The sequence below is a fragment of the Nesoenas mayeri genome (genome assembly GCF_963082525.1).
Source record: "Nesoenas mayeri genome assembly, chromosome: 9".
NCBI lineage: Eukaryota > Metazoa > Chordata > Aves > Columbiformes > Columbidae > Nesoenas > Nesoenas mayeri.
In genome coordinates this window covers 12,467,563-12,489,039 of record NC_137557.1, presented here as the reverse complement: position 1 = coordinate 12,489,039, position 21,477 = coordinate 12,467,563, and the positions used below count along the sequence as shown (strand labels likewise).

The following is a 21,477-nucleotide window of genomic DNA, read 5'->3' as shown; positions in this document are numbered from 1 at the left end:
TGTGCGATCCTGATCTGCACAGTCTGCTGGCCAGGTGCTCATGTCTTCTCTTGGCTCAGCAACCTTCTCCCTGAAGTCAGCAGAAGGTGTTCTTGAGTGGAGATGAAGGATTTGGCTGAGAAAGTTTACTTTATGTGCAGTATGCTGGTTTCTGTGGCTGTAGATTACTTGTTTCTTGTTTGCGTGTCATGCTACTTAAGCTTTTAATTGTGTGAATATTGATACTCTGAAGTAATTTATTTTAAATAGCAATTTGAAATAACTCCGAAGCAAAAATAGCATAGTTATTGTTTTTATTTTCATCCTTTTCAAGTAAATAACTGCAAGTTGCCATGTGACTTCGTTTTAAAGGGAAAAACAGAAGTGCTTTTATGTTAAACATATCATGAGTTATTGCTAGTGAAGGGAGTGGGAAAATCAATGTGGTTTGTTAAGAAACAATGTGACAATCTAATATCTGTTATTAGAAACCCACTTACTTTGTTGGGAAGTGACATGTTTTCCAGATTAATTATATTTGTGCAATTACTAAAAGAAGTATCTTGCAGAACTATCAGAAAAGCAGTTACAGTAAACAGTGGTGAACTTGTGGTTTTGTTTCAGCTGTTTGCTTCTAACGTGGAAGGAAGGAGTTCTCCCAGCGAAGTGCTGGTCTGTACAACAAGCCCTGACAGGCCAGGACCTCCAACCAGACCCGTCATTAAGGGACCAATAACATCTCATGGCTTTAGTGTGAAGTGGGGTAAGCCAGCTCAGTTTGTCGTAATAGAGCTTTTTTGGGTTATAATAAATTAAAATAAAATTATGTAAATATGTATTGGAACTTAGATTTTTTTTTTTCGTGCTGCTTCTCGGTCCAAAGTTGAACGTGTTTGGAGAGTTTGACAACTTAATTTTTTTAATGTTTTGAAAGATGTATAGAGATTCTTATGTTTTCAGAATCAAAAATGTTTTTGTTGGCTAACTGGCACTCAAGTGCATCTTCATGCTTTTCACCTCCTATTTCCTGTCCCATTGCAACATCATCCAGATGCTTCCTTTATCGACGGGACAAGCCTCCGTTCTGCACCTCCTTCAGTGCTTTTTCCATACATACTGTTTGTAGCATCATTATCCAGAGGCACATTATTCTGACTCACGCTGAAAACTAACTTCTACTAGAAGTTCCTTGGTGCAGTTAGTGTGGGGGAGTTTGTGAAGGTGAAGGAACAGAATCAGAAACAGGTTCTGTAATCTTTTTGTTTTATTTCACTGAATCTTGATTTACTAACAACTTGCCTTATTTTTTTAGATCCTCCCCAGGATAATGGTGGTTCAGAAATCCTAAAGTATCTCCTGGAGATTTCTCAAGGAAGTCCAGAAGGTAAACTTGAAACAAATTGTCTCCGTTATGACTACTACAAATAAGAACTGACACTTTGGCCTGTTATTGTTACTATCATTAAAGCACTAATACTATATGTCTGATTGAGACAGAGTTCGTACTTGCAGTCTTAACACATGCAAGGTTCCTAGGATAGTTTTGTTGGATTTTGGGGAGGTTCTGTTGTGTTTTTTTCAAGTATGCTCTTTTTCTCTAATACTGGTGAAAGTCTAGGTTATATGACTGAACCTACTGTTTCATTATATATTTTTAATATATTTTAGAAATATTTATCTTTGTAAGTATATATGTATATGTGTCTACATGTATGTATGTCTTTAAGGGGGAATAATACTCATAGTAATATTAACACTAATGACATTCCTGAAGTATATCATTTGTGGAAACAACATTAAGAATTTTCTTTCCTCCTAGACACTTGTAACTTGTTGAATTACACTTCTCTAAACTTGGATGTATCTCATTTTTTAGCAAATCAATGGGAAGTAGCATATAGTGGTTCAGCTACAGAATATACCTGTACTCACTTGAAACCAGGCACTTTGTATAAACTCCGGGCATGCTGTATCAGCACTGGTGGACACAGTCAGGCAAGTATTATTTAACAGTAAGGACTACTGGGTTTATATTTTTCAGAGATTTATCTGCTATTTTTGGTAAAAAGATTTCTGCTTTAAGATGAAGGTGAATATTTTTCCCGTAGCACAGTAAAACTACACTGATTGCAGTTAATCTTGTGTTGCAAGTTGCTCAATTTTAGAAAACTTCTATGTGTACTTGATGGGGTTTTTTCAGGCAAACTGCAACTTAGTGAGATTCAATTTCCTCAGAACTGATCTGTAGTTATTTATACTTACGCTAAAAAAGACCATCATGTTTATCTGATCTGGCCACTTGCTTGAGAAAGGCCACAGACTCTCATGTACGTGAGCCTGTACTGGTCAAAGCTGGTGAGTGAAGATGCAGTCGGGGTAGTTTGTTGTAACAGTTAATTACATTTTATGTGGCTGAATTCTTCTTTAAATTCTTGGATTCCATTTTCTAGTCACTGATTCCTGTCATTCCCTTCTTCGATTTAAAATCATTTCAGCACCTACACTTTTACTCCCCTTCCTTTGATTTTTTTTTTTTATGATTGTGTAGATTAGGACTTGATATTATTTTAGAAACAAGGAAAACTAAAATAAAGAACCCCACATCAGAATTTTCTGTGCTACAGTTTTGAGGATGCTAATAAAAGAACTCTATTAATTGCATTTGTAAGTAACATGCTTGAGAGCATTTCCTATCCTTTACAATTTATATAAATTCCTAGTAAATGTCTACTGTAGAAAACAATTTATTGTGCTACTTTCTAATCATTCCTCACTTTATAGGAGGTATTTGTACTGGGTGACTAGATTCAGCTCCTTTTCTTTTCCAGTGCTCTGAAAGTTTACCGGTCCGTACGCTCAGTGTTGCACCAGGTCCCTGCCGGCCACCAAGGGTTTTAGGGAAGCCAAAGCACAAAGAAGTACAGCTGCAGTGGGGTAAGGCCTTGGAGCATCTCACTGCTCAATACTTTGGATCTCAATTGCTATAAAGTATCAGCTGTATTAGAATATCTGTCCTTTCATTACAAAAACACTGTGTGATTCAAGATCTTTTTGTCCTTTGCGATATTGGCTTAGCAGAAGAATTTTGCTACTCCTAATGTAGGACTTCTCTCAGAAATCCAAGTTAGAACTTATTGAGGATTTTGGGTGGCATTCAAACACTGATCTGCAGCATAATGCACGCAATCCGTTGGACATCTTTAACTTTGCAAAGGATTTGGACATGACTCTGAACTCTCAAAAATGCACTTTTTAGAATACAAGTACATGCCAGTATGCAACAGATTTTTTCTTTACTATGATAATCTTGCAGCATCTAAGATTCTTTATGGCATGGTTTATTAAGCTAAATTCTAGAGCAATACCATTTCTAACTGGCAAATATATCTCATAACCAGTATAAAAATTCCCCCGTTCATCCAAGATACCATGTTATTTTTTGTGTAACACTCCAGCCCTTTGGTGGAGCACTGCTTTTCAGAACCCAGGCAGGTTGATTCTGTGGTACTGGCTTGTAATATAACACGCAAATATTATCCTAGGGAAAAAGGTGCCACAACAAAACAGATACAGGCACAGAAAACAAATTCAGTTTCCCAAAAAGCCATTATTCCAAGGGAAGCACAGGGTTTAGATCATTGTACAGGGATTTGGAATCTCATGGATGTTAACGGTGTGACTAATTAAGTTTGAGGATGGCAGTTGTTCATATTTCTGTTGGGTTTTAATAAGGCTTTGCCAGAAATCTCATGTGTAAGTGGTGGTTTTGGAGTGTCCATGACCCACCTCAGGCCATGGCCAGCAGCCAGGATTGGGTCAGACACCCACCATGTGCCTCCTAATTTGCCTGTGTCTCAGACAGGGTTTATTCAGCACTAGAACCACACTTTGTGCAGCTTTCTATACTTTTTCTCCTGCCTCATTGACCAATTCTTTTGCACATAACACCACCTTTGATATTGTGGGAAAGAAGCAGAATACCTTTTTTTCATCCTCGGAAGAGAATGGTAGCTGCCGTCTTCTGCTTAAAAAGTAGCTGGGCACCTCCTGGCATCAAACACAGCTTCCCAGGGGAAAAGATCATCACCTTGGAGGGAACTGCTGCTCTTCCACATGATGATCTGACCTGTTGAATGTTTAGACTTAAGGCTAATTTTATTCATTTGCATTAAAAATGTCAGTCCTGTACCTAGTCTGATGGGGACAGACTTTTTAGAAGGGCTTGTTACGACAGAATGAGGGGTAATGGTTTTCAACTAAAGGAGGGGAGATTCCGGCCAGACATGAGGAAGAAATTTTTTACCACAAGGGTGTTGAAAGACTGTCCCAGGTTGCCCAGAGAGGTGGTGGATGCCCCATCCCTGCAGACATCCCAGGCCAGGCTGAACGGGGCTCTGAGCAATCTGGTCTGGGTGAAGATGTCCCTGCTCATGGCAGGAGGGTTGGACCAGATGAACTTTGAAGGTCCCTTCCAACCCAAACTGTTCTGTGATTCTATAGCTGAGATAATGCATGTAAGGCATCTGTCAAAGAGGAAGATCATTGCTGATAGTTTGTGTGTCTGTGTGTGTGTGTGCAAAGTAAAAAAATAATCTTCCTGGTATGTGTCCTTATGTTACTAATTAATTATATTGTTTCTTGCTTAGATATCCCTCCATCAGAAAGTGGCTGTCCCATCTCAGAGTACAGCGTAGAAATGACAGAACCTGAAGAAGTTGTATCTGAAGTGTATCATGGTCCTGATCTGGAGTGCACCGTCAGCAACCTCCTTCCCGGAGCGACGTATGGGTTCAGAGTGAGAGCTCGGAACGACGGTGGGGTACGTGCCGGAGCCGACTGTGGCTTTTTCTCGCTGGAGATGGTTCTGTGTCTGGGGTGGGCGACGGTGGACAGTGCCGGTGCTGGTGATCAGAAAGGTGAAAGGAAGATGGGCAAAAGAAAATAAAGCATGAAATGCTTCAAAATGACTTTTGAGGAAGAGCTGCAGTTTTGAATCTGGCTTTTAAAAGGAGATTTAAGGTACTAATACAATTTGACTGGCCAAAATCAGTTGGACCGAAATGTGCAAAATCGCTGCTAGAGTCACATCTGCTCACAAGGAGGAACCTATTTATTTGACTTCCACCGCATTCCTTTTTTTTTTTTAACCACATAAACACACTGAAATTTCACTCAGTTATTTATGTATTTTGAGGAAAACTTGCCTTTTTGATGGTTTTTTTTTTTTTTAAATATAGTCTTTATAGATATGATTATTATTCTGTTATCTGATATCCTTGGAAGAGGTACTTTTACAAATACATCAGAAATTCTACCTGATGTCCACAGAGAGCTATTGAAAGATCCTGTTGATTCAGTGAGGTTTGGGTTGGTTCCACTTGCCTTTATAAGAGCATCTTTCCAATGTTTTTTCATAAAGTCACTACCAGCAACAGTACATGTGTGTTTGTTCCCAGGAACTCTTGATGACAAAATATAACATAAAGGCTTAAAGTTATTCACTTACAGGGAGAAGTTTTGTTAAAACGTAATTTAGGTATTAGAAAAATGTAGAGGATTGTTAAACTGTTTTGTCTTTAAAATACCCACTATTGTCTTTTTGTGAAAAATGAATTAAATGCACATGCTGGAATGCAAATGATTGCCTACCTGGTAGCTTTGAATTTATGATACCTTGACTTTTTTTTTGGCATAACAGTGTTCTAATTTGCAAAGCATTTCTAGTCCCGCCCTTTGTTAAATGAGATGGTCAGTTTTCGTTTACTTGGGGTTTTTTGCCAGTTGCAAAATGGGAGGTTGTGCTTTACCAGATGCAAACACCTTTCTTCTTCTCATTAGATAAAGAAAACAGCAGAAGTTAATAAATTCAAGTGTGCATCCTTTTTAATACAAAGTGAGTGATCAGCGTTAGTCTTTCTTGATGACGCAAACACTGACACGTGTCTGAGAGGTTTTCTGGAGTGCATAATTTCAGTGTTGTTCAGCCTTTTTAGTGGCTCATTTTCTTTCATATTTGCTAGTATTGCATTCTAAAATAACTAAATATCAGTGTTTTTCCTCTAATGGCTTCCAGCGAGGTTCCTTTGTTCTGAAGAACTATTTCAAATTAGCTTGGGGAGGTACTGAACAAACTTCATTATCCCACTCAAGTGGCCTCAGAAAGGCTATTTCCACTGCTGTCTCCCTCCTGTCCTTGCACTGCTGGCTGGAGCCAGTTTTCCAGACACTTAAAATTTGTCTTTTCTTTTGCTAAAGTGCATTAAGTTATCCTCCTGCCAAGGGCCCAGGAGCCGTCTGAGCAGCTGGCTTGGCTGCCCGTGGAGCTGAGCTGGGCATGGTGTGTGTGCAGGCTGGGGCTCCACCATGTGCTACCCTTTAATAATTAACATGCAGACATTTTATATAAAATAAGCTGATTTGGATTCCAGTATGTGCTTTAACTCTTGCTGTGCTCCTCCTCATATCCATAAGAAGCCAGTTATGCCGGGCTACGGCACAGACATGCGAACACCTTATTTCAAGGTAAGGTAGGGACACAAATTGTTCCTCAATTACTTTGTTGCTGAGTGCACATTCTTGTTCTTGGGTAAACTGGAGGTGACTTATGCTTTCATGGGCACTCACTGCCACACAGGAGGGTGTACATGCTGTCTGCTCATGCCTGAGCTTGTATCACGTTTTAATTTTGCGGTAATTTATGTGGTCTCGTATTTGGTGCTGTGCATTGGAATCCCAGTGTATCTTTGAGGAAGTTCATTGCATTGAAAAGGTTTCTGCGTGCTGTTCTTGAAAAGCCTCTGAGGAATGCGAGGTGGGTGTACACTTGTATATTAACGTACAGAAACCTTGTTCCCCTCTAGTACGGACCATATTCGGAAGCTACAGAAGTCACCACGGCAGCGGGGCCGCCCGGCCAGTGCAGAGAACCTTCCCTCTCCTTCCTGTCCGACACACGTGTACTGGTGAGCTGGGAGGTAAGTCAGGTGCTTGTTTAATTTTTTAATAGAATCTTGCTAATCCAAACTGATATGGTCACCATAAAACTTTTAAGTTCACTTGAGAGCTATTCACTGGTTTGGAACTTTTTTTCCTGCAAGAAAACCACATGCAGGAACTCTTCTATTGTAGAAAATCATCTTCTCTACTTTCCTCTTTAAAGAATTGCATAAAGTTGATCATGACTCATCTGGACCAGGACTCAGACCTCCTACGCTGGCGTCGGATGACAGAGCACTGGTCGGGCAGAAGTGCTCTCGGCAGGCTTTTAGCATGTCAGCGTGCCCCGGGGTGGAATTCTGAAGGCAAATATTTGAATTTGGCCGAAACTGGAGTCCCCTGCATGAATTTAACTCTGCACAAATGCTTACGATGTACTTTTTTTCCTCAAAAATTGTTTGTTTCTTCCTCAAATATTTACTTTTATTTTAGTTTATGTGCGTTACTTCCCCATTCTCCAGGATCTTAGACACTGGAGTCTTAAAATAAGTCTGAAATGCTGAAATGCTGATTGGTGTCATTAAAAGAAAAAAAAGGTTATGTGATTAAGACAGAAAGGGAAGCATGTTGTCATAAGCAACGTTTTGATATGGAGCAGTGAGGCTGTAGTTCAGCCACAGACTGTTTGAAAACCCAGCAGCCGTTGCTGCATCTCTTGGGTCCCTTCATGAAATGATGCCTCAGGTTAAAAAGAAGTTATTAATATTCACATGATGCTCAAATAAATTGATTGTGCTAACAAGTTATCTAGATATAAACGTAATCAGAGTTCAGTTTTGTAATGAAACAGGTGCATTTAGTGCAGTTTGGGGGTATTTGTATTTTTGCAACATTTTGTGATGCTAAGCTAGATGTCACACTAGACTTTTAAATTTTACCTTTTAAATGAGCGTATGGACAGGCATTTGCTCTCCCCAACCATAAATGAATGCAGTGTTTCTGGTAGACTCTCTATTTATATGCAGGATATATTTGTTTATTCTAGCTAAAAATGAGGTTGTGGAAGGAGTAATGTGGTTTGCAGTGGTGAGGAGTCTTATCTTTTTTTTTGGCTGATATTGATACTGTATGAATATGAAGGAAAAGCAGTGGAGAACTGTGGAGTGTTTTTGTCTGTCTAGAGAGCAGTGTAGTGCCTTTTCTACATGTAGTTTTAAAACACTGGCTTAGCAGTTCTGAATGTTCCTACTAAAAGAGCTGGAAACCCAGACGCAGAGAAGCCCGTGTGCAGGGTGGTGGTTGTGATGTGCAGCGATGCTCTGCATCCTTTTGCTGGAAATCACACCTTGTGTGTCAGAATCACAGTCTTTGTGGTGTCCTGGGCCACACTTCTGCACATAGAGCAGCGATTCCCTGAGCTGCTTCAGTCCACGCAGAGCAGCTCCAGGCAGTTCTGGTAAAAACACAAAATATTTTGGTTTCAGAACTGTCCTGTTACACCTGCGCAAGCCCATCTCCAGAAACTTCAGGTATTTATTCTGTGTTCCCCTAGACTTAAGGATGATAAAGGGATTGCTGAGGACATATGAATCCCGTAGGTGGCTTTTTGTGGACGTTAATGTACCCGGGTCCACACTCCTATGTCCCATACTGGGACCATTAGCTTGATGGGTGACTTTCACTGGAAACCTCAGAGCAGCTCCTCGCTTGCTGAGGTTGTTCTTTCCAAGTGACATGAATAACTACTCCAAGCTTGAAGGCAAACTCTTCCAGAGCTGCGTTTTGTTCACTTGGCCAGACTGCACTAGATTGTTGCTTTTTTTGTGTTCTCCATGGCTGTGCTTCTGCCAAGCCAGTGGAGAGACAATTTATTGCCGAGCGTCCTGATGAAAAGCAAAGTAGCCACATACGCTTTCTCATTTCTCTGAATTTCTATCAGGTAATTTTTGTGCATAATTGGCCTGTTTCGTTAACCTATTAGGGAACACTAATTCAATGTATTTCCATTTGCAGCAGTAATGGTGTATTAATGTAAAAATAATAATGCTGAGTTTTTTCCCCATGGACTGTATTTCTTACACAGGGAAGCACAGAGATCTGAAGTGCTCATTTCTGAATTGAACCACATAAATATTTGTGTTGCAGAGTCCTGAATGTTCTGGTGCTGACATCTCTGAATACAGATTAGAGTGGGGAGAAGATGAGGAATCTCTACAACTTGCATATAATGGCCCAGATACCTGTTTTGAAATAAGTGAATTGTCGGCGGCAGCACAGTACTGCTGTAGGCTACAGGTATGGAAGTTATGAGGTTTTGCGTGCATTGCAGTCTAAGATCTAAACAGTTTCCTTCCACTGTGTTTTTATTTTTAACGTTAGCCACTATGACGTTATGTGCTCTGTCAGATGGAATGTACATTTATTTTAAATAATGCAGACTGTTGCTGTCTAACAGAACAGTTTAGATTCTGCACAATTCAAAGTGGCAAACAAGGGAGCTGGTATAACTTTAGCTCTCAAATTGTTCTCATGTTTCATATGGTTTATTTTCAGCGAGGAATGCATTTAACAGCCACCTTGCCCTCTGATAGTAAAAGAAAACTATAATGTTTTAGACAATTCCCCCCAAAAAATATTTTTTCTTGGTAATGAGATGTGAGCAACATCTACCTCCCAACTGGATGTTGAGGATTCCCTTAGCTTAAATAATAAACTCCAATATTTGTTTCATTTATCAAATAAAGCAAACCAGCTGAGTAGATTCTTATGTATGTAGGAGATGGCAGCTGCCAGAAAGCGAGTCCACTTTACCATGTTGTCTCTCAGGTTTGTAAAACTGGGTCTTATATAGCATCTCTATGCGATCTCTTTTTCTTTGATCTCTTTCTCTCCTATTATTTTCAGTAAAAATGAACCATTACAATATATTTATTATATATATAAAAATACGAATAACACTGCTTTTTCTCCTTTATGTCCACTGAAAAATAAATGCAAAATAAAGTAGGAGTGAAGTAAAAATATTTTTGCCCAAGATACTCTTTCACAAGATTTATTTGTATGTGAAGACAGGATACCACCAGTAAATCCAACCCAAAGTTGATGTACCCACCCAGCTGGCAATGTGTGGACCACCCAGGGTCATTTCTTTGATCAAGGACAATACGCTTCTGTGGAGAGTTTCCTTCTTTTTTTTTAAACAGGACTTTTAAAAATTATTTTATATTTTTTAATAATGAAGTAGCTTTTGAGCAACTGGCCAGCAGCCAAAGAGCCAAGGCCCCACTACTCTATGTACACTCCAATGTATATTCTGACTTGGTCAGAGCTGGCTGTATATGTTACAGTGACACTGTAGGGAAGGGAATTCAAAGAGCATGTGTGAGGGGCTTGGAAGTGGGAGCCAGAAAATGCCTCTTGCTTGTGCAAAGGGAAAATATTCAGCATCCGCTGGGCAGGGAGGAGACTGTGAGACCACTTCTGCAGGGACCTGAAAGAGATTTTTCATGTTAAAAATGGAAACAGCCAGCTGTATAGCATCTTTCATTGCCAGTGGGCCTTCATTTTAAATTACCTGCCACAAACACCTTACACAAATCTAAACAGTTTTTAACACAACCAATGTAATTTATTCCATAGGCAGAAGTAAAATGAAATGCACAACAGCACTAAGACATTTCATTGAAGTCCATGCATTACTTTCTAGAGGGCTTCATCCTATAGATCTGATCCATGTATTCTATGGAGAAGAATTTGTTATAAAATACACTGGAACATTTAAACAATTGCAAAAACAATTGCAAAAAACCCAAACCTATGTATAGCAGAAAAAGAAGGAAATGTAAACAGTTTCAGAAGTGTTAGTCTTTTTTTTTTTTCTTTTAAATACAGCGAATAATAGCTGTTTGCCTTATCTGTTAGCAGCTTTAACAGAAAAATCTTTTTACTATTTAAAATAAAGATTCCCCAAACCACATTTACTCTGCCTTCTAATAAACATGCAGTATTGCTATCTCAATCTGCACTAACTTAATAAAAAGAGAGAATTGAGGAATAAGGCATATATAACTGCAAGGCAGACAATTTGTCTTTACTGTTGCTCAACTTTTTTCCTGTAATGAATATTCCTGAAAATAATTGTGGCTTGTGCAAAGGAAAAGATTGTGTCACTGGGGAGGAGGAGGGTGGGAGAAAAGTATCTAGGAAGCAAAGAAGAATGAAATTCCCATCAGTTATGATGATGAGATTGTCCAATAAAGCAGTTAAAAGCACCACTAAAAATAAATTGCTTGGAGCAAGATACAGATTGCCAAACACTGGTTTGGAGGCAAGACGAATAATATCATTGGCAGACCACAAAACAATGCTCACTTTTATCAGCTCTAGGAGTGCTTCACTAAATAGAAGATGTCCCTGGAGCAGGATTTGTTTTTGAAGGGCTTTTTAAAGGCTTGACAAATCTAACTTTATTTAATCTCTTTCTCCAATTGAACAAAATGCCTCCTGGAAAAATAGAACATGGCTTTGATTTTGTATTATGCATAGCAGAAATAAGTTATTCACTACAGTTAGGCATAGATAAGAAAGCAAACAATTGTTTGACCTTTCCTCGCCGTCATAGTCCTTCTGTCGACATTGTAAACCCAAGGTTTCTAATTAATTCTAAACTGGTGCGAAACTCTGGGCTCACTTTTCCAAACACAAAGAAAATGTGGATGGTGATGGGCAATGTCAAAAGCTGCTTTTGAAGGCCTGGACCTCTTGTAGTTCAACCTGTACCTGATCTGCTGTCATGAGCTCTCTGTGTAGCCGGTGGGCTGGCAGCATGCTGGGCTGGATCAGGAGAATCGAGGGAAGGTGGTGTTGTATTATTGCCCTTTATGTGCCATTCCTGAGAACGTGGAATAATCTGTCCAGTTTTGCTGCAAGCAGAGGCTGAAATAGAGATGTTCAGATGAGATATAAAGAAAAAAGTGATCAGCGTGTTGGGTGATTAAGGATTTTAACAATGGTCCAGAGGGGCTGTGTGATCCGCATACGTGGAGTTTTTCAAGACCCAACTAGAAAAAAGCCTGAGCAACCTGGTCTGTATTCAGCTTTGACCCCGCTTGGAGTAGCAGGTTGGACTAAATGTGTCCCAAGGTCCCTTCCAGCCTGCGTGGTTCTGTGATTGTGTGCACAGGAGCTTATAATAATCCCGAGGAGGTGATGTCGGTCATCTCCTGCATCATTCCAATGCAACATAATATGGCATTTACCACTGACCGAGCATCAGCTTACCAAGTCTGTACAATTGCACAATGTTGAGCTTGCAAAGACAGCAGCCTCTGGAATTAATGACCAGAAGTGGGCCAGATTTTGAAATTTTGTTTCTTCTGGGATCCTGGATCTATGCATCAAGACAAGAAGCTTGATAATGGCTTGTTCTCCTCTCTTGTGGAAAATACTGAGCTGTGTGTTTTGGTGGTGGGAAATCTGAGCCATAGACCTATTTCCAGGCTGAGTTCCTATATTACTATATCAGAAACCTTTTAGCATGAAATTAGCTATTCATTCTCTGCATTAGGAACCAATGTAGCTCTCCACAAGCCAAATGCCCCTTATGTCTAGGGGTGCTCTGCTTGCATAAAGCATTTGTTTTTGTACTCTCAGTATACTGAGGTTTTTATACAGGTTGGCTGAAGGATTTCAGGTAGCCAGTTTGCTGAACAATGTGATGTCTCACTGTCACTGACAGCATGATTACTGTGACATTTTCCCTTGCTAAATAACGTTTACTGCCGATAAAAGGTTACTGTTAAGTTTGATTAAATAGCTATTAGGGAAAAGAGAAATATTCTCCAGTTTGTCTGAGAGATACTCCTGAGTCACAAAGGAAGATATTAATTGCTCTATTATAGGTATGAACCACATTTTAGAGAATAAGCCAATGGTGCATATTCTCTGAAGGATCCATGCAACAGCTCCAGGCTCGAGAAACTTGAGAAACAAGTGAAAGAGAACATATATCCTGTAAACTTTTTTTAATTGTTATTATTTTTTTTTTTTTTTACACACAGGCTATTAACCAGGCAGGAGCTGGACCCTACAGTGACCTGGTAACCTGCAGAATCCCTGCGTCCGTGCCTGAAGCCGTCTCTGTCCTCTCTGTGCTGGAGGACGAGCAGGTGGATGCGCAGCAGCTCTCCCACTCCGTGTGCCTTGTCCTGAACTGGGAAGAGCCATGCAATAACGGAGCTGAGATTACATCCTACAACATCGACCTCGGTGACATCAACATTCCAGTAGGAAATGTTACAAGTTATGTTATCAATGATCTGCTTCCAGAAACCTCATACCGGTGAGTACAATTTGCTTGGTGTAGCACAGAGCACTCAGGGTCAGATCACACGGATGAATTTTACATGGGAGATGTGTATGGCATGTGAGGTTTGTGTTTTGTTTTGTTGGGTTTTGTTTCATTTTTTTGTTTGAGTTTTTTTGTTTAAAAAAAAAAAAAGCTAGGGAGCATAAAAATCTGCTGTCATTCCCTTACACAATGAATTGCAGAATTTGAATTCACATTCAAATACTGCTCTTGCCCCCCACCCTTTTTTCCCATTCCTCCTCTTCTTCCATTATCTCTGAGCTCTTCTGGTTTTGTAAGTTGCTCTGCCAAGATAAGGTTACGCTGATAAATTAATAAATTCAAAAAATGGGAAATAACTAAAATTAGAATGTGACATCTCATGGTTTTTCAGGTGCTTATCAGTACTATTCCAGGGTTTTTTATTATTAACTATATTGATCCCTGTGAGGGGACAGCAGTTTGCACACAATGAACTTTTATTTGTATACCTACAACTAATTTTATTTCTAGCATATGGAGATAAAGTAAGAGATAATCGAAGAGTAAAAACAATTTCTTTATCTTTGTTCAGATTCTGAATTTCTAAGTGACCTGGACTAGATGATCTCCAGAGGTCCCTTCCAACCCCAAGCATTCTGTGATTCTGTGACCTTGCCAAATGTTTATTTTAATGTTCAGGCTTATATCTTTTTCCTTAATTGCTAATTTTTAAAAAATACAGTTCCATGCAGGCAATGAACAGCAATACAGATCAATATGTGACAAAATAAGTACTGTTCTAATAAAAACTGAAATCTGATTACACGATTATAAAATCAGACATGGTATAGACCTACATGTTTCTTTTATTTTTTTCCTTTGTTTTTAGGGTCACAATCCTATAGATCTTGTAGAGTTTAAATGAAAAGTTTATTTCTCAAATTTTATCATGTATCCAAAAAGGAGAACTTCTTGTGGCAAGTGTACAAATACGTGTACTAGAAGTTATTTTAAGCAAGGAACATACATTACTTACAGTGGTTCCTGATCTTTGCCTAGAATATCTAGGTTCTAAAAGCATGTAGTGTAAAAATAAAAATGTACATTTATTTAAAAAAACCAAACAAACAAGCCTCTCTGGCAGTCTGAAAATAAAGGAGGCAAAATAGGAATTTGGTGATTCAGACGCCCTCAGTTCCAGATCACTCATACAAATCCAGGAAATGTGACTCTGTTATTGTTGTCTCCATTGGCTTGTAACACTGTGATCCTTTTTTGGCAAAGGCAGTAATGAAGTATAAGCTTTTTCTTGTCTTCTACTGTTTATTGGAGCTCCTAGTTTCAGGGTCAACTGAAGCGAACGTTGCTGTCTAAGGAGACATAATAATCTTCTTCCCTCCTAGTGTTGTCCACTCCTTTGTGCCAGCAGAGTGCTATCATGCCATTCCAGACTGGGAAAACTGGTCTTCTTGAAAACTAATTGTGTTTTTTACCTTGTAAATGGGTAGAGAGAAAAGAAAAGGAGGGAGAGGATAGGGCCACCTCTTCTAGCACCATGTCGGCCTAAGCTTGTTTATGGTGTTTTCTGAAAACACTGCACATGAGTAAAGCTGCACAACTCTTTGAGCCAGTTCAGGTTGTTCTTGTCATTCTTCTGACCTCCCTCCATCTCTGTGTTCTCCCCTGTTTCTCGCTCACTGCTTTGCATCAGCTCTGTGATCTTACCCTAAGCCAGACCAGGGAACCCAACTGATTGAAGGCTAACCAAAAACGCAATTAAACTAATGAGAAGCTGAAGAGTTTGTCTGTTGACTGGCTACCCAGCTGGGGAACAGTATCACCTTCAGGCAGTCTCGTACTCCCTGGTTTCTCCTCACATGTTCAATCAAGACTCAAAAGAGATAAAGCAAAATGTGAGCTATGAGCAGCACAATCATCTCAGTTCTTCACTGAAGTCTTTCTTCTTCAGTCTCTTTATTTAGCTGGTTCTTGGTTGTCTACACCTTCCTTTAGGAAAATGTCCTTGTCTTCAAAGCCTGGAAATGGAGATAGGGAATGCAGGGAATCAAGCTGCAGTCTTGTCCATGAAACTCTTACTCCTGCCGCCATAGAAAGTGTTGTTACACTGAGGTCATACTGGATTTTTTGTTCTCTTATTTCTTTATTTTGTAAAAAACACCATATTAAATCATATAATTTTAGTCAGCGAGTCTGCTTGTCTCTGATCTAAATGAAAAGGCTAAAGCACAAGCATTATCTGTAACCGTTATAAATATTGTTGTAAGACTAAGTTCCTACCAAAAAAAAATATATTGTGAAGAGCACAAACCAGCGGATGACTAATCTGATAAAATAATACATGAAAGCTCTTTTCTTTAATAAAACAACAGAAAGAAACCCCCAAATCTTGCATCTCATACCTGTCAGGGAAGACAAGTGACTGCAGTTAAGTTGCAAAAGCACCTCATCTATAATTTGAAGTATTTTTCTGCTAATAAAAATAGACGTGTCAAAGTGTTTTTGCTATCGATTGTTAACTCTTTTGTTGATATTTCTTCTTCAAGCCTATCTTGACACCTGTCTTTCATCAGGGAACATCTGTGTCCTGATAACTGTATCTGTGGGAAAGACATTTATCAAGCTTTATGCTAAAAGGTGGTGGGTTTTTTGCCCTCCCTGTTTTAATCAGAAGAGTGTTTCAGTTCATCAATGGCTTTTCTTTTCGTGTCGTCTTTGTTTAACTCATCTAGCTGTTCTGTCTCTCAAGTGTTTATTCCATGCTGTGTTTAAGAGCAGTGAATGTGTTTTCTTCCAGGCCTTGTTTTTCCTAGACTAAACAAGGCAAACACTGCTGGGTTTGAAATTTGGAACTCTCTTACCAAAGTTTCAGCAGAACTTGAAGTAAATCAGTAAAGGCCTTATATGTTTTAGTTGCATTGGAATGTTGCTGTCAGTGGTTTTGTTTGTGGGAACCCAAAATTGAAAGCAAATCTTGGTTATTAAAATCCATCAAGTCCAAAATTGGAATGGGACATTGTTTTGAATAGCAGTGTGATTCTAACAGCCTGTATGTGTGTGTCCACACCGTTGGACTTGTTAGCTTAGGTCTGGCATTGCTCTGCTGCTTCCAGCTTCTGTGTGGGAATGGCTGTACCGGAGCAACTCAAGTACACGCCGAGCAAGCTCTGGGCTCTTTGTGGAGGTGGGCTTGAAGCCGACAAGTTTGATGGTTTCTGTGCTTTAGTAGCAAATTCAGGCAGCATGCCACAGGGAGGATTCACATCCCAGAACATGTGTTAGTCAAGGCAGGAGGAACTGGGGCGTGCCTGCCATGCACAGGGCTGATTTCCAGAGGACTTCTCCGGTGTCAGACACAGACCAGTGCTGCTGTTGCAAAAAGCAGATGCCTCCCAAAAGCACCATGTAAACATCGCTGCTGGGGAGCAGCTGCAGAAATATGTCTGAGTTCTGCAGTCTTTCCACTTTATTGACAGTCATGAAGCTCTGGAAGATCTGACTATAGGGTAATAATACTTAGACTGGTTTTCTGTGAATTAATGTAGCTAGAAGTGATTCAATAAATATTCCACAATAAATAAGTATGCAACAGTAATAGAAATACCAGTTTTCTGACACAATCTTTTCCCAAGCTTTGCTCAACACTTTCCATAGTTACGATAGCTGTGCTGGACTGTTGGAATATTTCACCACAAAACAACTTCCGATTTTTAAGAATGCTTACTCTCTTCTGAAGTTCCACAGTTTATGGAAATACATAGTAGCCTTATTAAGTTTTAGTAGCAACACTTAATTTTAATTTGTTGTAGGAATTTCTAGACATTTTCAGTTTCTAAACTGTATCGAAAGAAAGATCTTCCAACATGAGGAGAGAAGAATACACGTGGATGATCAGGCTTAAGTGGGTTATGAAACAAAATTTATGCTTCCCAGTGTAAAGCGAAGTCTTGCTCCAGCCCCAGAGGAGTGCGGTCTGAGCGGGGATCTGCAGGCTGTGCGTGGTTGCCGCCTGGTACGTTCAGGCTGATGATGATAGTGGAACATGGGGCTTCTCCTCCCTTTTCAAGTCTGTGGCATTTTCACTCCCACAGGTTTCCACAGACATGTGTATTGCAACTGGTGCCATTCCACTTATGGGAACTGGCAAGTCAAACTCTTCTCATGTCAGACTCCAAGATTAAATAAAAAATGATTTTTCAGTTTGTTGGAATACTATACAAAGGATTTTGTGACCAAACTGAAAATAGCATCCTGTTTAGTGTGTTTATTTTCCTGGGTCAAGAATATTCTAAGATAGAATGATCTGTTAAAGATCTTTTAATGATTTCTAAATTTGCCTAGTCTGGTTTATTTTTTTTCTAAATGTTTAAAAGATGCAGTGGGAAAATGTGAAAATGAATAAAAATATTATTGGTCTAGGGTCTGCAGAATTAGGTACTATCCCTAAATGTAGTCTTTACATTTAAAACCAAAAACACCAAAAGCAAAAAGACAACAACAAACTTTCAAATTGTCACATTTTAAAACCACTTTTCCAAGATGGTGTTTGGGGCATTTTAACCGAGAAACCATTAGTGAAATAGTTGAAGGGAATTCAGGGGGTGGTTTTATTGCAAATATTTCTTTATGTCTATATAGCACTTTTACACAGAAGTAAAGATGTTAATTAGAAATTGATTTTTCCCAGTATCAGTTCTGTAAACAGTAATTGGTTTCCACTTAATTGTGGAAGTTACCACTACAGATGTGCCACCCAGTCTTACTGTGCTCTGAAGTCAGAGGTGGTGGGGGGTGCGTGCGTATCTGTGCGTGTCAGAAGGTGGGAGCAAGGACACTGTGCAGCAGATGAAAGCAACAACAGATGAGAGAAGAGACACATATTTACCTTGTGCAAATACCTGTCAAAGGGAAGACAGGTAAATGCAGATATATGTTCATGCACATACATAAAAATCAGCTTATCCTTAGGAAATGGGATGTGCTATTTGAAAGAGATCAGTTTCAGTCACTGCTTGTTTTCAAGCGTGGTAGCTGCCATTTGGAAGTGAGTTGAAGATAGAGTGTGTGAGGGCAGGAGAGGCTTTGTTGTTACTGTGACTTTGGATAATACAAAATAAAACAAACAAAAAAAGGCTATGTGCTCTAGAGCATGTTGCTATAATCAAGCTACAAAAACAGTAGTAGCATTTTGTAGTGTAGCTGTTACGGTTTATGTGCATATGCTAATTTAGTGGAAATTCAGGCAGGTTTTTTTTACTGAAAGACCATTAAATATTAATATAATTACTTTTCAATCTGAAGCAAACAATAGCATAACATGAAATTAAATCAGTGCCTATATTGATTTCACCTACAATACTGGAAACGCCTACGGTTCTTTTTGTATCAAATGCTGTTACGCATCAGTTGTAGAAGCAGCTCCCACTAGAACTTTTTCCTACCATTTTGGAGGAAGAGGGTGAAATCACCCTTGTATAAACGTTGCAGGGTGGTCAGGATGCATTTCCTGAAATTGAAAGGAAAATGCAGCTCCACACCACACAATATTTTACCCTTGTTAATTATTACGTCAATAAGCAAAGGATTAACCACACTTTTACATGACGGTGTGAACACGGTGCATTCCTACAGCGTATGATTACTTTAGCTGCCTAATGAGTAAATAAGGCTCTATTATTTTTCAATATGTTTATTAATCACTTAATTATTTCTGTTCTTGAAATTGCAGAAAATATGTTTTGAGGTTTTTTTTTTTTTTAAATAATGTTCTCTGGAGGGTTTTTTGCTATTGTTTTAACTCTGCCTAATCTTTTTCTAATGATAGAGCTGAAAACATGCTGTTCAAAGCAGTCATTTTTCATATGTTGTTTGTATGAACTTACATCACTTTATATACATCAATCAAAGTAAGTAGCTTTGCCAACCAAAGAGAGTTCTGTTTCTCTTCTAATTTCTCCAAGCAGGCAGCCACAGAGGTACAGCAGGTTCTGTTCTTCTCCCTTCTCGCCCATCACCTTCCCCAGGGAGTTGTGGCTTCATGGCTGATAGTTTTGAGGAGCAGCAACACTTCTTGTAGAGAGTCTTTTCCCATGAGAAAATAGTAGACTGCTGTACACGGGATTTTCATCTAAATTAGGCTCATCTATCTAAAAACACTGATTAGGTTGCCCATTCCTGCTTTCTCTTATTTTCATTTTGATTTAACAAACTTTTGAAACCTTTCAGGCTTGTCTGTGCCAATATTTCTATTTACATAGAATCTCATATTTAAAGTCCTCAAAGCTCTTTTGAAATGCATATTTCACATTTTTGTTATGATGTTGTTGTTCATGTTACCATAGTAAGAGACTGTTAGTCTTCACTCATTCCTATAAACAGATTCTCACTGTGCAAATTATTAAAATAAGGTACAGACAGATACAGAAGGGTGACAAAACAGAAGCCAAGAGTCATTATCTTAAGAAAGAAACAGAATTTAGAAGACTGGATCAGTCTTAAGAATCTTTCCAAATTAAATCTAGGGAGATGAGCTGCTTTTCTTCTGAATGTGATTCAAATGTCTCAAGAACTCTTTTGCATCTTGTGAAAATGACAGGAGTCCAACTTCTATTTGTTCTAATAGGTAGGTCACTGATGGTTAATATTTCCGCAGTTTGTGGAAGGCCTGTGGAAGGTTTATGGGTTTAACATTCTCGGTTAGCTCTTCCCAGTAGAATTTCGTGCTTTAATAGTGTGCTTTTTGAGATGTTGCACGCAGGAAAATAATACTGTTCTCTGGGTATTTGCCAAAATGGAGGTAGGTTTTGTGGCAGCTACACCAATGCTTTCACTTAATGATTTCACCTTAAAGTAGTTTGTGACCTTTGATAGAAAACCACAACACACTTCTGCATTTTATTTACTCACACACATTATGTTTTCCAGATGTCGGTTGTGTCTGAGCTGTTGTCCCTTGGTCATGCAGTTAAAGGGACTGCTGCCAGGTTCTGACATTGCTCAGTCAAACCTTCTCACTTCTGCAGTTCTTACAAGATAAACAGGATTATAATACTTGTTAAATTTGCAGAATTTTTCATTTGCCAGGTTGCTAGTCACAGTCAGGTCCAGGAGGCTGTTTTGTTTCTTGAGACTTACCTATACCAAGAACCTTGCGAAGGTGTTTTATTTAACATTTACCTTTTGGTTCTTTGTTTTTAGGATCAGGATCCAGGCTGTCAATGAAATTGGAGCTGGACCATTTAGCCACTTTATTAAAGCAAAAACCAGGCCATTACCACCCTTGCCTCCTCGGTTAGAGTGTGCTGCAGCAGGTCCTCAGAGCCTGAAGCTGAAATGGGGAGACAGCAGTTCCAAGCTTCATGCTACCGATGACATGGTCTATATCTTGCAGATAGAAGACAGAAATAAAAGGTAAGAGAGATGAATATTTTCCTCAGGTTAATGAAAATTAATTCTGGTTCATCATAACACAGTTGTGAATCACAGTGAGAAAAATGTTGTTTTGCTGATATGTATATAAGTGTATGTGAAATGCTGTTCTAGTAGGTTTTCTGTGCCTATAGTCTAACCGAACAAATTATGTAACAGAGCTGTTACAGTTATTATAGAACAACCAAAATCAATGCTATTACTGTTGAAATTTTAGCAAAAGCCTGCCCCCTCTGCCAATAAAAGTTAATACCGAGTTTTATGATCATAATGCTTTACCCTTTGGTATATACAGAACAAAGATATTGCACCCAACGTGTTGTGTGTATTAATAAAACAAACAGTTACAAAATCAGAGGTCTAGGAGAGGCAAAACTGAACAGAACAGGTGATTTTGGGTAACATGATGGTCAGGATTTTACAGCTGCAATAGTTGAGCATTAGAAAATACAAGCTTGGCGTGAGCTTGGTAGCTACACAATAATTACAAAATAGGAATGCAGAAGAGCTCATCCACCATGTTTCACTTCCCTAAAATTTTCTTCAAAGCCATGAGAGCTTTTGACGTTTGAAAAACACAAAAATGAACATTAAACAGTCAGTTCTCAGTGAGAACTATTTTCCCAGGCAAACTTTTTCTAGGAAGGTTAGATAATGCATCTTCGAAGTTGCAATGAGACACATTCAGTAGAAAAAAGGGAAGGAAAGAAAGACAATATGTGAGTATTGCCTAACAGTCTGAGCTCTTCAATGAATAAATATCATAGATGGCTCATAATTTACTAAGA

General features: G+C 39.0%; 1 protein-coding gene across 1 annotated transcript in view; it reads left to right on the top strand.

The window, feature by feature from the left end:
* FNDC3B (fibronectin type III domain containing 3B) overlaps positions 1-21,477 on the top strand; it is a gene marked incomplete at its 5' end in the record, with an annotated part of 152,763 nt that overhangs the window by 110,473 nt on the left and 20,813 nt on the right. Inside the window, 9 exons of the mRNA XM_080349549.1 lie at positions 604-742; positions 1,292-1,363; positions 1,856-1,974; positions 2,808-2,913; positions 4,626-4,798; positions 6,840-6,953; positions 9,061-9,210; positions 12,975-13,255; positions 20,459-20,671. Coding sequence (XP_080205675.1) covers positions 604-742; positions 1,292-1,363; positions 1,856-1,974; positions 2,808-2,913; positions 4,626-4,798; positions 6,840-6,953; positions 9,061-9,210; positions 12,975-13,255; positions 20,459-20,671 — 1,367 coding nt within the window. The remainder of the gene's footprint in view (positions 1-603; positions 743-1,291; positions 1,364-1,855; positions 1,975-2,807; positions 2,914-4,625; positions 4,799-6,839; positions 6,954-9,060; positions 9,211-12,974; positions 13,256-20,458; positions 20,672-21,477) is intronic.